Source organism: Parasteatoda tepidariorum, chromosome 2 (assembly GCF_043381705.1).
Source record: "Parasteatoda tepidariorum isolate YZ-2023 chromosome 2, CAS_Ptep_4.0, whole genome shotgun sequence".
In the NCBI taxonomy this organism is placed as follows: Eukaryota; Metazoa; Arthropoda; class Arachnida; order Araneae; family Theridiidae; genus Parasteatoda; species Parasteatoda tepidariorum.
In genome coordinates this window covers 102,009,277-102,027,087 of record NC_092205.1, presented here as the reverse complement: position 1 = coordinate 102,027,087, position 17,811 = coordinate 102,009,277, and the positions used below count along the sequence as shown (strand labels likewise).

At 28.1% G+C, this 17,811-nt stretch overlaps 1 protein-coding gene across 3 annotated transcripts in view; it reads right to left on the bottom strand.

Moving 5' to 3' along the window:
* Positions 1-17,811, bottom strand: part of LOC107445759 (DNA excision repair protein ERCC-6-like) — a 72,439-nt gene that overhangs the window by 14,118 nt on the left and 40,510 nt on the right. For all 3 annotated transcript variants that reach the window (XM_043050116.2, XM_043050115.2, XM_043050117.2), the window contains exons 16-20: positions 17,429-17,638; positions 11,986-12,100; positions 9,802-9,850; positions 7,514-7,700; positions 1,067-1,322 (exon numbers count right to left, since the gene is read on the bottom strand). In XM_043050116.2, coding sequence (XP_042906050.1) covers positions 1,067-1,322; positions 7,514-7,700; positions 9,802-9,850; positions 11,986-12,100; positions 17,429-17,638 — 817 coding nt within the window. The remainder of the gene's footprint in view (positions 1-1,066; positions 1,323-7,513; positions 7,701-9,801; positions 9,851-11,985; positions 12,101-17,428; positions 17,639-17,811) is intronic.

Genomic DNA, 17,811 nt, shown 5'->3' with positions numbered 1-17,811 from the left:
CATATAAAAAAATAATCAATTATTCTTGTTAAGTGCTACAGTTGTAGCAGATTTGGCTGATTTTAAAAACTTTTCATCAAACACTTGTCTATAACAAGGCTGAATCATTTGGGACTTGGTAAATCAAAATTGCCTGCAAAGTAGACGCATTCATGCTACCCCTAAACTCAGTCTCATTTTTTGGAAACATCGTACAAAACAACTTTGATGCATGGTCCGCAGCAGCTAACGGAATATTGTGTTCAAGGAGAGATCCTGTGAACAATAGTTCGCTTCTAATTGATTGTAGATCAATAGTGGACGACACAAAATCGGAAATTTTTGCAGACTTTTTCATATTTGTATACGCGGTAGCATGCTTGGCTGTTTTCCCGTGTGAAATGATATCACACTTTCCGCCATGTGCTATACTAATGTCTGTATTGCAAACAATACATAACGCGTACGATGTCCCCTTTCTTGATTTTTTCATGAAATCAAATTCTTCACTATAATTGTCGCGAAAACACTGACTTCGCCGAATTTTTGACATTTTTTCAGATTAAGACAAGGAGTCAGAAAGCTAACATTTCCTCTTGGTGTCTGTGAAGCGACCCGTACATACGTAATCAAATATACGAATGGAGCTAGAGGCGGAGCTAAGTGATAACGCGACTTGATTGGATTTCGTCAATCGGACATGGATCGCTTTATAGAGTAAAAGAAAAAATCACGCTATGATGAAAAACCGAAACATTTTGCCCCAAAATCGTATCATCGGAACAAGGCATAAAAATCGGAACTGTTCCGATAAAATCTGTACACTTGGCAGCTATGATAAATGTGATCGATGATTTCTTGAAACTTCTGGGCCTTGGATTTCCGGAAACTTTTGGATCTTGGTAAGTAAAAAATCCAGAAATGAGAAATTTTTCCAGAGCACAATTATCTCTGAAGTAATTAGATATAAATTATTAAATTAAAAATTCTTTTGCGAAATAAATTTCTAAAAATTTAACATTCGTTTGAGAAGTAATTACGTTATTATGATTAACTGCAGATATACAGATAATAAATTTAAAGTAACCTGTTTCTTGATATAGTCATGTGAAACAGCAGATTCATCATTATCTTCAGTGTCATCCTTGATATTTTTGGAGAACATGAGGTCGTGGTCACTGATTCCAAATATATCTAGTGAGTGCAGGAACGCAATGTGTTCATCCAAAGAGCAGTCTGTCTTTCTCTCACCAGAATGCATTTGGGAGAGCTGCACTTGAGTGGCAGAGTAATTTGGATTGTCAAGTACAAACAGTTCCCTAAGCTCCTGTTTAGAAAAATACCTAAAGAAACAGAAATGCTTTACAAAAATATAAACTTTAACTTTAAACAATAGCATGGCTGCCAACATGGATAAGAAAAAATCCAGTGGATTTTACAAAATATAAATTTTATGATAATTGTTGAAAAATATACTAAATATTTTACGCATGGGGAATTTTAGGGATTTTTATAGTCATCAAAATAGAAAAACTGCAATATATTTTTTGTCATGATTACCTTTAAATTAACTTGCTACGCATTGTATTTACTCATAAATTTGAATAGTAGTATGAATTTAATTCATCAAAGATAGTTAAGATTTTTAATTAATTAAAAAAGGGAGTTTTGGATAAAAATAAACTCAAAGTTTTAGAACAAAAAAGTTTCAAACTGATTTTTATAAATGAGGCTCGCTTCATTATGTATTAATAAACACTTATTTTATGTAAAGCAAGTAATAATCTGTGCAAAAATTCTATTTCAATAGGAATTTATTTAGGAAGCTTACTCAATTTTAGGGAGTTGTTAAAAATTTTTGAAAACCAGAATTTTTATTAAACCAGTATCAGGAAAAATGGGCAAAATCCAGCAGTCTACTACTGGAAAATGAAGTAGAGTTTGCAGCTATGCAAACTCTACTTCTACTTAGTTTTAAAAATGTCTCAGTGTTGCCACAGACATCAGTAAAAAAAATTCTGTGTGTTTTCCTGGCACATATTATACACAATATATTAAGAGGAAACAAAAATTACTGTGAGCTATATAGGGCTAACTATATTTATTAGTTTTAATCGGTGGGAAAACAGCTGAACATATTTAAATAATGCTATAGTAAGTGAAATAGTTTAGTATACAGGGATGAGAGAAGTCAGAAAGTAAAAAAGAGGAAATCCACGAATGAATATATATATATCCAAAAATTTGACACAAAAAAAATGTGATCCTTAAACTTGTAAATTATGTGATTATAAATCCCGATGGTTAATTATAAAATTGTATGAATATGAATCACATGCATGACTTTAAATTGAGAGAAAATGAATCCCCATATGAGGCTTTTAAATCACGTGAATATCAAACTCTATCGAATTTAAAAAATGCGAAAATACAATCATGATGCGTAATTTTTAGATCACATAAATGCGAATCACAATGCATAATCTTTAAATCGTGCGAATACGAATCCCAAGTCTAATTTCTAAAAAGGACTAATAAATACGAAAATCGATGTTTGATTTTACAACCGCAAAAACGAATCCCGACTTTGGATTTTAAGCTCGGGTGAATACGAATCGCTACATAGGGTTTCAAAAGCGAGAAAATACAAAATGCGATATTGGATTTTTAAGTCTCGTAAATAAGAATCATAATGCACAATATTTAAATAGCGTGAATAAGAATCGCAAAGCGCAAATTTTAAATCAGGTAAATACGAAAATCAATGATTGACATAAGAATCGAGATATATGCAGAGTCTGGTCTTGGGATTTCTAAAAGGCTTGTTTGTAATGTCTTTGTTTAGACATAATAAATAAAAATTAACAAAATTAAATGAGCAAATAAATATTTTCACCGCAAATCCACCTCTATTTTTTTTCTTCTTTCGTTTGCTTTCAAGCCAGAAAACAGGAAGCAGTGACGAAACGGAATACGACGAATTACGAAAAACGAGCGATCCGGAGGACGGATAAAAATACGGAAAATCTTATTTTCTGTGCACAAAAGCGGAGAAATTAGCTAAAATAAGTAAAAATGAGGAAGAGTTAGCAGCTAGGACGCAGTTTGAATTTTCTGTTTATCTTTGAAAATCATAAATAAATATAATTATTTTATTTCAACGACTGAATTTTTAAAAAAAAATCGGAATATTTATTTTTTAAAAAAAGAAACTTTTAGAGAATCAGAGTTTTTGATAAAAAGGCTGAAATTCGAGAGACAAAAGCGAAAAAATCTCATCCCTGTATATAGGCCAATNTAAATTTTCTACAGACATAATAAATAAAAATTAACAAAATTAAATGAGCAAATAAATATTTTCACAGCAAATCCACCTCTATTTCTTTTCTTCTTTCGTTTGCTTTCACGCCAGAAAACAGGAAGCAGTGACGAAACGAAATACGACGAATTACGAAAATACGAGCGATCCGGAGGACGGATAAAAATACGGAAAATCTTATTTTCTGTGCACAAAAGCGGAGAAATTAGCTAAAATAAGTAAAAATGAGGAAAGTTAGCAGCTAGGACGCAGTTTGAATTTTCTGTTTATCTTTGAAAATCGTAAATAAATATAATTATTTTATTTCAACGACTGAATTTTTAAAAAAAATTGGAATATTTATTTTTTTTAAAAAAAGAAACTTTTAGAGAATCGGAGTTTTTGATAAAAAAGGCTGAAATTCGAGAGACAAAAGCGAAAAAATCTCATCCCTGTATAAAGGTCAATCTCAAGTATTATTCCTGTATTATCCCAAGGAAATGATTTTTAGAGAAACTTCAGAGGGAGGAATGAGGACTTCAATATTTTCGCTCCGCGGAAAATTAAATTCCTCATAATATTTTAGCTTGCGCAAAAAAAAATTCCGCGGAAATTAGCGGGAAAAATTGGAAAATCAGAAAAAAAGCGGAAATCAGCGAAGAACGACATCCCTGAGTATAGCTGAAATATCAGGGCTAAATATCCCATAGATTACGCTTTGAGTGGGCACCATTTTTCAAAAGACAAAAATCGAAATTCCCTGCATTTTCCCTGCTATTTTAGGAGATTTTCAAATTCCCTGTATTTTCCAGGTTTTCCCTGTTCTCCCTGTGGAGTGGGCAATCCTGTAAGAGGTAACACACATTCACTGAAATCTTGTGAACTATATTGGGATAAAGATAGTTTTAGTTGCCAGAAAAACTTGGAGAAATAAGAAGCAACAACATAAAATAAATAATGCTATAAAAAATAAAATAACATAATATAGCTGAATTATCATCTTTAAATAACCCATAAATTACACTTTGATAGCTCAGCATTTTTTTAAACAAACACAAGAAATAAAATTCCCTATTTTTTCTCAGTTTGTAAGAAACAATTCAAAATTCCCTGCATTTTCTCTGATATTTTAGCTGATTTTTAAATTCCTTGTATTTTCCAGGTTTTCCCTATTCTCTGTGTGGAGTGGCAATCCTGTGACATTTTTAGCAAAATTTACTAAGATAACCTTCACAAATTCAAATTTGTCTGCAATCCCAACATAGTCAATTCAATACAACTAATGAAATAATTAAGCATAATTTTTCATGATGAAGCTAAATTTGCATATGAAAGGTGAATTATACACAAAAGAGCCTATATATAAAAATTTGTTTCCTTAATTTGAATTTCATTCAATAATACAATTAAGAAATGGAATAAATCCTGATGCAGTCCAGAATTTTAGAAAATTAATTAGCGGCACTATTAGATAATGCTGCCCATTTTACAATTTTTCAGAAATATTTTTGTACCAAATCTCAAAGTTAAATATTGAACTTCATTTCACAAACATTTCCCAAAGTAACCAAATTGTAATCACATAATATAAAAAATATCAGAGAAGTCAAAATAGATTTTTTTTAAAAATTATTAATAGCTGCTGGAAAAAAAATGGTAAATAACATGAATTTATAATATAATCATCACGAATTGAGTATGTCAAAAAAGGATTACTCTCATTTGAAATTTGCATGTTGAAAACATAGTAAAAATTATGGAATTTGGAAAAACATGAAGTAAAATTAATCAATAAATGATTTGAGTTTACAGTAAAATCAGCGCAGATTGAACATGCTGAAAAGCGACAACTCAAATCCAAAACAGTATATCAAATCAAAATTATTGGAATTTGAATAATCATGTGGAAAAGGTTGAAAAAATGACACATGCTACTTCCAATTTAATTGTCAAGTTAAAAAGTGATAACTTATCTGGATAAATTATAGTTCGTAATAGCATCGTATTTAATATATTAAATTTAAAAAACTTAAAGAAAACAGCTAAAATAAAAAATAAATAAAATCAGACTTTTCTGAAGAGTGAGTTAAAATTTCATTAGTCCATAGCAACAGGCAAAATTATGAAGAACTTGTAATAGTTGGATTTTCAGCGAAATATCACATAAATATTACTAACATATGACTATAAAATGATAGATTTGAGAAAATAATGTTTCCAATTTATGCACCCCATTAAATTATTCTTAAGTTATTTTTTAATCATTATTTTGGTTTAACTCTATTTTAAGCCAAATAAAAACACTAGATACTAAATACTACAAAAGTAGTTGTTATAAAATTATCAACGTAAAATAAATATACAATTTGAGTGATATTATCAACAAATTGATTTTCTATCCATATTCCGAGAAAGTAAATATATTTAATCAACAAAAAATATTTTTAATCACTCTTTAAAAAAAAAAAAAGTCATAATTAGGATCTGACAGTAATAAAATGTAAATTTCTATCGTTTAAAGTTCTTTATTTTACAATCATAAAATCAATAAAATTCAAAAACTTTACATAATCATGATAAAAACAACTAGTTTCTGATTGCAGAGTAAATTATGAAAATCATGCATTTTTTTTTCCCTTCTAATTTATGATGATGATCGACATGATAAAGAAAAAAACTCTTTTTAAATCGTAGAAAATTAAGCACTTTTTACAAACCCCGAATGAAAAAAGCACCTTTAATTACTTTTTAAAAACGCTACACAACATGTATAATGTGCAAATTTTTGTTACTACATAAGTAGCAACTTAAAATTTTTTTATGCATTTAGGTACAGCACCAAAAAGGGACAAGATTCATAATTACTCCATAAGACTTTATAAAAAAATCTCAAGGCAGAATTAATGTTCCATTTCCACAACTCGAAATGCAATACACATGAAAATGTGTATTTATGTGGGAGTTAAGGTCAAAATCAGATTTAAGTGGATCAGAAAAACTCACACAAAATAAGTAAGCACAGCACTCTATCAATTAGCAATAAGCTAATCTTTTAATTAGATGGTAGCTATTTTATAGAACATTTGGATAATCTGAGATAAAATTGACTAATTGTAATTTCAATAATATTTTAAAATAAACTGTCAGGAGTCCATCAACTCTGTAGTAGAATTGAGGCGACATTGTCACAGAATTTTTGCAGAAAGATTTTTCATTTGAGATGGGGAAATTTAAGTTTAACTTTCTGCAGAATTTTTTGAAAAATGCTTTTTTTTTTGCTGCAGAATTTTTTTCAAATATATCTTTCTTGCACATCAGAGTGGAAAGAAACAATTATGATTTTTCTAATCTCATTTGAGATTTAAAAAAACAAAACAAGACAAACAAACAAACTGGCTTTAGCGAGACTTTCAAATTAATAATATAAAGTAAAATCTTTAAAGTTCGTTAAAATTGTTCGTTCAGAAATCGTTCAAGTTTAAAAGATAGTTCGCTTTAGAAATGGTGTTCTTTCATTCATTTCTTTTCTTTAAAGATTTTACTAACACTTATTTGAGTATCTCTTTTTTAAAGAATCTTATTCGCATGATTCATGATCTTTATTTTGGGAGTTACTTCATGGACTTTACGATTTTTAACTTATGTAAGAATTTTAATTTATTTACCAATTTTAATTTGTGCAATGATTTACAAAATTCTAAAGAGGAAATAATTAGTGAATTTTTCTTCCTACATACTAGAATATCGCCTATAATATTTGAATTAAAAAAATATTACTTTTACAATTAAAAATGTTTATACATTTTTATTCTATAATTTCTACTGTAAACACAATGTTTCTGTTACTTTAAATTAGTCTCTTCTTCTTTCTTATCTCCAAAATTAGAAGGGCTAAACAATGTCCATGAAATTCATGACCCGGAGGAAGTCGGCCATCAAAAGTGGGTCATTTAGAGCGCCCCTCTTGTCCAGTCCAAGACATGTTGGGGAGAAGCCTGCATGTTGTGGCACCTGGGGCAGTTTGGTAACATTTTAATACTAGCCTCGAAGGAAAGAGACTTTCAAGGTGACTTTAAATTAGTAATTTTTATAAATAAAAGTATTTTAAAACAAAATATTGTTGCTGGAGAAGTTAGTTGCAGAAAACCCGAAATAATGCTGCCTTAGGGTCCATCAATAACTCTGATCAACTGCTGTTTCTCATAATAAGCTACACTTTTTAAAAGAAATATTTACCTATATGGATCAGATGAGCCAGTGGCTTGCCTTGTGATAGAATCTTTAAATATCTGTCTTCTGTAAATTTTCTCTTCAACTGTTCCACAAGTCATAAGCCTATAAATGACCACATTCTTCGTTTGACCTATTCTATAAGCTCTATCCACTGCTTGTGCATCTGTAGCTGGATTCCAGCTAGGATCATCTGTGAGAAATACACTGAATTTGTTATATATATATAAATACACACAGTAAATCCTCGCTACAACAATATTTTGGGGACCAAATAAAAATAGTGTTGTAGAGGGATCTATTGTTATATCCAGGGCTTACATACTTTGGAGACACAACAAGATTTCTTTAAATTTAAATGTTATTTATTTATTAACTATAAATATATTATATAAAAAATAAAATTGCAGTGTGCTAATAATGAATAAATATTAAAAACAATTGAAATAAATTCAGGAAGTAAGATCGTAAACATACCTGAAAACAATTTTTATTGAAAATAGTCAGATATTTTTGTTTGTTTATTCATTTTTTTTGATTGCCAGGTCAACCGACAAAGTATGCATTGAAGCCAAAGGAGGAAAATGATTTTCGTTCCTTAATGGTGCTCCACCCACCCTCCACAGAAAAAAACTCTTTCAGGTGTTAATGTGATTCTTGTGGTCATTTGTGACTCATGATCAGCTTTTAACACGAAGGAATGTGACTTCAGTGACTTCTTAAGAGATAAGGAAGGCGATTCCACGAGTGGAATTTTTTTGGGGTGCTCAGCAGTGAGTCTTCTCTTGTCAGAAAAGATGGAAACAATGGCATAATATTTTTTTTACATATTTGAAAAGCAATAATGAGTGGAGAAAATAAGGTTGCAATTTAAAAAAAAAAATCGTTTTACAGGGGTTTATTGTTTCAGAGAATATTGTAATACTGAGAGGTGCAGGACATTAATTCACATGCAAGTTGGTCAGGAACACGAAACATTGTCATAATAAAGGGAGTTGTTGTATTGGATATCGCAGTAGCAAGAGTTTATTGTGTGTGTATATACACATACTGTTTGTTTCATTTATTTACATAGATAGGTACAGAAGAGAGTGAGGCTCATTCTCCTTTTATTTTAATAATTAAACATTGATCTGTCATACCTTTGTTATCAAATTCATTTAGTATCTTACTAACTTGCTATAAATCATAATCTAGGTTTTTTTAAAAAAGTTTGTGCCTTCTGTATTGTAATATCGTTCAAAGTTGTTGCAATCTTCTGAATGTGTCCAGTTAAATTACTGTCATTTGCATTTGATTGCACGATAACATGACTCTCAATAAAATAAATAAAAATATAACTCAGCTTAACAACATATTGCAGTTACAGCAAATTTAATAAATATAATGATTTAAAATAGATTTAAACAGATTTTAACAAAGAGATTTATGTAATTTGATTTCATAAACCACAATTCTTCATAAATCAAATTAATTTTTTTCATGAGTATAAATAAGAAAAATGGCAGAATTTTTAGCAACTAAGCAAAAACAATTTTGAATTGTTTGAGAAATCCAGTCTAAAGAGATATTTAGGGAAATATATTTCACTAAATTTTTAAGAGATTATTAATTTCAGAGGCTAAGCAAACCAAAATTAATAAATTTCTTTGTAATTACTCTTCATGTTCTAGAAAATTTCCATTTTTTTTCTGTAATTAATGAGTTTAAGTATTTAAACTCATCTACTGTTAAACAGTAGATGAGTTTAAATACTTAATTGCATTTTTAATTGCTTTATCTGAAAATTATTTTTAAGCATTTTACGATTGATCTGATTCAGACTAATACTGCTGCCATGTTAAGTGTAAAGTTACGTGATATTAAGATGATCTATGTATAACAAAATTCTATACAATGCCAAGTTTTACATCATAAAACTCATCTACTGTTTAACAATTTTATACTGAAGAAAGAAACAATTGTTTGGAAGGAACAATTTTCACTAAAGTAGAATAGTATTTAGCTGTAGGCAAGCTGTGTTCTGCAAAGGCTAGGGTTGCACAACCTCCTTGGAAAAAAGAATTTTATTTTTTTTTACTTGAATGGGCCACAGTAATTCTAGCCACACATTTTGGGGCCACAGTAATTCTAGCCACACATTTTGGGGCCACAGTAATTGAAGTTCTCACTTCATTGATAATAATTCATTTAATCCTTAATATAATTATGACAATATCAATTTGTGTTTAAATTAAAAGACAAAGCAGGAAGCATATTGTCTTGAGACACAACATAGAAGAAAAATAACTTACAGATTACAACTCTATCAGCTGCAGTTAATGTTATTCCAACACCACCAACCTTTAAAAAAAATTACAAAAACTTCAAATCATTAAATTGAAACTAACAATATAATAGAACATCAGATGAAACTAATAACACTTAACAAAACATATGATACATTACACTAAGAATAATATTAAACTAGGTTAATCAAAATAAAAATTGCATTTTAAAAAATAGAGAAAAATCCACCAGAATTTTTTTTGCAAAACAAATAATAGCAATATATTATAAAATATCATGATTATCAAACTTACAGCAATGCACATTTTATTAGACGAATGATTATGTAAATTCACTTCATCATTTCAATTTGAATTGAAATAATTTAGGAGCACTGGTTTCTTCAACTTTCTAAAATATATAATGATAATGTACCTTGATAATAATTGAGAATTACCCATCTTATAATTCATAAAACCCTTTTAAAATGGTTGTTGAAAGCTTGCTGACCAATGGGAAAAGGTGTAATAATTACATGCAAAAAAAAATTTAACTTCTTTTTTTAATTTCACACTTATTTTCTTCTTGTTATTCAGTTTGATATTCCGTCAAACTCATTTTTTTAGAAATGATTTTCGATTAACCTATTGTTAAAAATTTTTTCAAATTTTCTAACTGTTCACGTTTTGAATTTCCCCTTGTTTGCAAATGTTTCTTTACAGCTGCCTCGCTGTAACTCTTCTATTTGAAATTGTATCTGCTTTCGTCGATGTGCAAATTGTCGCACTTTTCATCATCACAATATGTTTGCTACCTTTATTCAATGTTTTTACTGTTTGATGCCTCGCCTTTTATGTCTGAACACTCACGTACCTAAATTCTGTTTACTGGGTGATTACTTTTGTTAATTTTAAGGTTTCACTGAATTCTTTGCGGCCTGTTGGTTTGGGGGAGGAAATCTTAGGATCTCGGTGAGGTTGCTGCTCTGCATGCGGTACTTAGCCAGCATCATCCCAAGGCTTTCGCTGGAGTTGCTTTAGCCTCCCTTGTCCATTATTACAACGTGTTGCCATGAATTGTCACCAAGTCTACTTTTATGAATTGTCTTTTTTTCTTGCTGAGTAGCCATGTGCGTACAGCATTCCCCGGATGCCCCCTAACGGGGTAAAGCTTTGATTCTGTCAAACTCATATCTTATCTCATACTTTCTTCCAGCATACAACATTAAGTTTTTTTGTTTTTAACAGAATTTTGAAATGATCTATTCCATATTAAAATCCCAAAGAGGTCATTGATGTTCCTTTACATAATTATAATTAAAATGTATCATTTTATAGAATACTTAGATTTATATTGCACAGTGAAAAAAATATAAAGCATAACCAGGGTTTGTTGATTTAAATAAGCTTGATTTAAATCAAATGATTTTGTTCAAAAAAATCCTTGATTTAAATCAAATGAATCAAATTTTTTTATTTAAAAAGTTAAAAAACGGTGTTTTAAATTATTGATACTTATACTATTTTCTTTCCTTAGTTTCAATTTTTTTTAAAAAATAACTGCTGCTTTAATTATTTTTAGTTAACGAAATTACTTTCTTTCTTGGTGTCTGTTAAATACCAACATATTTTAAATTACATTTTTAAAAATGTTTTGATTCTTGAGATTGAAAGTATAGATTAAACTAAACATTTAATGCTGTCTTAATATAGACTTGCATAGCTGTAGAAAGTAATTAATAAACATGAGTTTTTTTTACAAAAAAACTACAAATATTGTTAATTAAAATTCTTTTTCGATTGAAAAAGCATGGAAACAAAATCTACATTATATTTTCTTGATTTAAAGTGTATATTTCTAAAGCTTGAGGTTATATTAAAAAGAATTCTCTATTTTATCTAGTCTTGAAATTTTAATCATGCATTTGTTTCAAAATGATTGCTATGCATTCAAAGCTTTGTATTATAATGAAAAAATTGTTTTAGGTAGTTAGAGCTTCTAAAATATTGTTATAATACAGTTTTAATATTAATTTAATTTTGATTAAACATTTATAAAGTTTTTTTTAATCAAAAATCAAAGTTCTTACAGTGTATTTGAATAAAAATAAAAATTAGATTTAAAAAAAAAAAATCCAATTTAAAACAAAAAAATCTGATTATTTTGATTTAAAAAAAAAAAAAAGTCAGGAACCATGCACATAACAGTACCTGAGTCGTCAGCAAGAAAACAGGATATGACGAGTTCTTCTGAAACAACTGTATGCGTCTTTCACGCTCTTCTGTTTTTGATATTGTGCCATCGATTCTAACAACTTTCCATTGCCTAGAAAAAAATTTGAGACATAAATGGAGTATTTTTAAAAAATATTAGCATTCAATTGTAAAAATGATTGTTAAAGCACCAAGGTGCAATGATTTAAATAAAGTCAAAATCTGTTCTAAGTTCATAGTAAATTGCAATTTCAGGGCCTACACTGAAGACTTAAAATTACTAGCCAGTAAATTAGCTAAATATTAAAAGCGTTAGGAGTAAATTAGCAATAAATGAGAGAGAGAATCAAAAATGTAGTTGCTTCACCATCTTTAAGGAAAAGAAATCAGAATAGGTTGGGATTAATTTTTAATAACTTCTTAGACTAGAGCAATTGTTACAAGGATAAACTTGCAGCAACATTTGATGTCTTCCTTTTTTCAGATTTAGACTCCCTTTTAAATAAATATATTTCAGTAAACAAAACGCTTAATTCGTTAAGTTTTATTTTTTAATAAAATTTTTACTGTCACAATTGCAAACATCCAGAAAAAAAAGGATTGTGGTAAAAGATAAGCAATTTGAATAATTTAATTATGTCTTATTGGTTTTTATACTACTCAGAGATTTTTAATGAAATTTGCGCAGGACTTAAATATGTTCAAGAGGCAAAATAGTGAATGCTTAGTGCAGGTTTGGATTTTAATTATAACATGTTATAATCCCACAGTGATAAGGTATTCTTTTAAATGGGGTAATTGACCAGCATCCCACATACTTTTCTTTAGTTACACTATAATCTGTAGCAATATTAATCCCATTTACGAGGAATTAGGAAAACAGAATAGGGTCATTAAAGCTATGAATTTTAATAAATTAAGCATCTAGATTTCGTAACGAAATTTATTTGCCAATAAAAATTAAACCTTAATAATACACAAGTTGTTAATGAAAATGAAGTTGTTTAACTTTTTTTTTTTATTAATTTAAACTTCAAAGCAACTGTTCCTTTCGTCTTTTTTTGCTATGGAATCTTAAATGATTGTGAATAGAATAACCAATAAATATATACTATTTTTTTAAAAAGATAATAAGAGGAAGAAAATTTCTATTTTTTAGCATAATATATTTTTAATTTTATGGCTTCTGGAGCTTTAACTAGTCCAGTAATGAACTTGTTTTTGTGTAAAGACAAAAACTGAAAACACATAAAGCCAAATTATGAATTAATTTTTTTTTTAAATGAACAACTGCTATAAACATTATTAATGGTTATTAAGGATTAATTCTTATTTATTTCGTAACTTAATTTTGATTCGGTAAATTAATTTCGTAACTTAATTTTGATTTTAAAAGTCTGATTGGAAATACCAGGGTGGCCACTCAAATCAGGTTTCAAATTTCCCTAATTTTCCAGTAAAAATCTCAAAATTTCCAGGTCAGCATGTTTTTTTTTTCTTTATGAAGTTTAGGTGGGTATAAAATTTTTTTAAATATTATATAGTATTTTATTTAAAATGTTATTTATTTAATACATCATTGAACAGATGTGGAAAAAAATAATATGTTTAGATTGTAGAATATATTGCTTTTAATGAAATTTTTTTTTTAAAGAGTTGAGTAGTTTTTGCACAAAATAGTAAATACAGAGTGACCCAAAAAAACCTTGGATAAGTACTGTTTACTGTATTTTCATTAAGCAAAAGAAAATAACAGCAGGAGATTATACATTAATATTTTTTTATTTAATTTTTAATTTTTTTATTACTTTTTTTTTATTTTTTTATTTACATTTCAATTTATACTGTATTTATAATATTTTATACTGTATTTTATGGAAACAGTGCTCTTTATAAAATTCATTGATATAATTTCCTTTAAACCAGTATTTAGTCAAATGTTTAAATAATGTTGTTCATTTTGTATTAGCACTACTATTTAAGAAACATTGGCAAAGGCAAAATTGTCAAATTTCTTGTGGCATATTTTACAGAAAAAAAAACAAGATAAAACTCTCTAAATTTTATTCTTTTTTGTTTTGTTTTCATTTTTTTTAATAGAAATTAGAATATTTAAAGAATTCCAATCTTACTACACGGTTTCCTAGTTTAGATTAGGTAGTTGATTTTATAACTGGGAAATAAATTACAGGGTGTCGGACGAAAAAATTAACATAAATTTCTTAGAAAAAATATCTTAAAAATAAGCAAAGTTTATAATCATCAAATTTTTATATTAAATACTAAGTACATTATAACCTATCGAAAACAATTCGTTTTATAAAAACTGATTACAATAAAATCAAATTAAATGGTTTAAATTGTTGGTGTCGGATGTAAATCACACGAAAGCAAAAATTATTACTCACTTACAAACTGTCAAAACTCTGAGTTTGTTTGTAACTTAAATGCATTTTGAAGCTGACATTTGAATAAAAAAATTCTATGCAGTTCTTAACTTGTAAAATATGATCCATAATTAATTTGAAATTTTTTAGACAACATAAGTCAGTGTCAAACCAGCTTTTTTCACTTTAGTGTTATTTTTTAAGTCGGATATAAATTTAAGTTAATGATAACCATTACAATTACTGAGCATTACTTTAATTTTAATCCTAACACTATAAACATTATTTTTCAATGAAATAACTTTCGACATTGTGATTAATAAATGAATTTTGAATCAAAAATCAAATATTTACGAACAAAACAGTAAAAAATATCTAGTTGGTTCGTAAAAAAAGATTTTTTAAAATAAAATATGTTATAAAAGGTTAAAATGAAATACGGAAAATTAGCAGCAATGCAACAATGGTTAGTATTTTGCCATTAACGATTCAAGAAAAATGAGTGATTGATGAGTAACTAAGAAAAAATAATTCATTGGATGGGAGAACAAAAGCTTTCAGAAAAAGAGTGCAAGATAAAATCTATTATTAAAATTATAACCAATAGTTTTTTGGAGAATTTTATAAAATTAAAATAACTAAAACATTTTGAATAGTTTTGTTAACATAAAAAATACTCCCAAAGCATTGGAACAAACTTTAACAATAAATGAATTCAGTCCACGGACTAGAAGATAAAAAAAAAAACCTACTTATATGAACAGAAGCCAATATCCCTAACCCTTTCTTTCAACTCCACCACAATTTTTGCCTTTTTTAAACTGTGTAGTCCCATAATCTTCAAAGAGGTCAAAGATTTCTCCATTCATTTAGCAACATGGGAGAGTTTAATATGGCACTCTAGTTTAGCAGGATAATAATGAAGAGAATTTTAATGTAAGCAAAGTATTGCTAAGTTGATGATATTTCAACTGTTTGACAAATTTCCATCTAAATAAAGTAGATATAGCAAATGGTAAAATAATTTAAATTAAGAAAAAAAATTCCAGCTTTTCTATAAAATTCCCTGATGATCCAGGTTTTTATCCGAATTTCTCTGATTTACTTAACTTAACTCACTTTTACTTAACTTTACTCACTTGATTAACTCTGATTTACTTACTTTTACTTAATTTTTTCTTTTTAAAAAATATTGTCATTTCTATTTCATTGGCATTTTTACCAAAATAATAAATAAATAATGGATTTTTGATGTAATAGAAATATTATGTCTTAACTCTTGGAACCCCTTTAACTTTTCAGTGGACCTCTAGTGTTTGCAGAACACCGTCTAACAACACTGGTTTAAGGAAAGAACAACAGGTGCTGATGGATTACAAAGGGTTATGAAATTTAACTCTGAGAGATACCAAATTATATAAGTGAAAATCAACATTAAACTTAAAAGAAGTAAAAGAAATTTGACTTTGAAGAATAATATTCTACTACGTGTCTAAAGCATTCACATGCTATTGTTCGCGCACCCTCAACAGATCTTTCGCAGTTCTTTTCGGTTTTGCAAACAGGGATAGCTTATTAGATACTGAAACATAGTAGTCTAAAATTTTTGTTTAAACAATATACTTGTACATTGAGCGAAAATGTTTGGCATTTCAACTGTAGTCTGGAAACAAACTTACCAGTCTGAATTCATTGAAAAAGGAATACATACAAACGATATCAAAATATAGATGTGTCTCTTAAATAAAAATTTATTGAATTTATCAAGCAAAAAAAAAAAAAAAAAAANAAAAAAAAAAAAAAAAAAAAAAAAAAAAAAAAAAAAAAAAAATATAATTGTATTTTTATTTTTCAAAAAAAATTTATTTAAGAAATTTTATCCCAGTTATAAATTATATCATGCTGCTACTGTTACATGGAATATATCAAACACAAAGTAAAGGTAACATACATTAAAATTTGCTAAAATGTGTAAAACTTATGCCTTTATGTTTGTTAGTAAAATTAACAGTATGAAACCGAAATATATCAGTACAGTATTATAACAGTATCTCATGGTATTTTAATGGAACATAACACTACTCTACACAAGTCTAAAAGGTATATTTACATGATGGTTAAATACTAAAAATTATAATCAAATCTACAATGAACTAAATAAACAAAACAAAAAATTGTCAATGAAGTAAATTTGTTTCATATCTAGCTCATTTGTATCCAGGGGTCTGTCCAGATTTTTTGTGAAGGTTCTGTTTTTGTAAAAATGTGAAAAAACTACTCATAATTAGTGAATATAAAATAAGCGTTAAGTCACATTCGTTCAACCAGGGTCCCGCTTTTGTGAATGTGCAAATAGGGTCCTGTTATTGCAAAAATTGTTAAAAACCTTTTCAAGAAGTTTTTAAATTGTAAATAGATACAACATTCTGCTCAACAATTGCTGTTACTAAATTAGAGATGCAACATACAAATATTTGGTATTTAGCCTATACTACTGAATGCAGAATATTCATTTCAAACTAATAGTGGAAACAAAATCACTCACATTTTTAATAATTTCAATTGACATATTTTAAATAACACAACTTAGTAATGTATCACTTATAATGTGTTACACATTAAGTAAATTTAAACAATTATTAAATTTATAATATTTTACTTAGAAAATTGCCAGAAATTAATTTTTATTTACATAATATTCTATTAACATTTCGAACCATCCCCTTCGGAAGGGTTTATTCGATTAACAAAACAATAATGAAGATAAACAAATTTGTGAAAGGTCCGATTAAAAGATAAATTATTTTGTGAAGGGTCCGTTTTTATGATAAGATATTTTGTGATGGGTCTGCTAACGGACCAAAATTTCTCTTAAACAGACCACTGGTATCAAAATTAAAATGTACTAACATATCAGACTTTTTCTGACCAAGAAAAAAGTAATTTTGGAAAACAAACTAGAAATGATATGATTTTGCATCATTTTTTCCCCCTTCCTTTTTTGAAAAACTTACAGCCCTGAGATATTTAAAACATATTGGAAGGTGGATTACCTGTTTAAAAGAATACGGTGAATCATATCCAATATTTTACGAGAGAGTGAAAAGACGAGTGTTCGGTGTCCATTCTCTTTAAGATTTTCCAGTAGGTTAATTAAAAACTTCATTTTTCCAGATTCTATTATGAGTGTTTCATCTGCAACATTTTCAATAGATGAGGCAATTGTGGCTTCATCATCCAGTTCTCTCATTAAATCTTCTTCACTAGAAAAAAAATGGCAAGCATTCTGCTTCAGAGATAATCATTAATTTATATCACAATCTAATATTTTTTTAAATTCTTTTCCACACAATTTTGATGTACGGGTGCCACTCTAAAAACATTTCAAAACTGAACTTATTTTTTGACCAATTAACACAATCAAGAGTTGTTTACC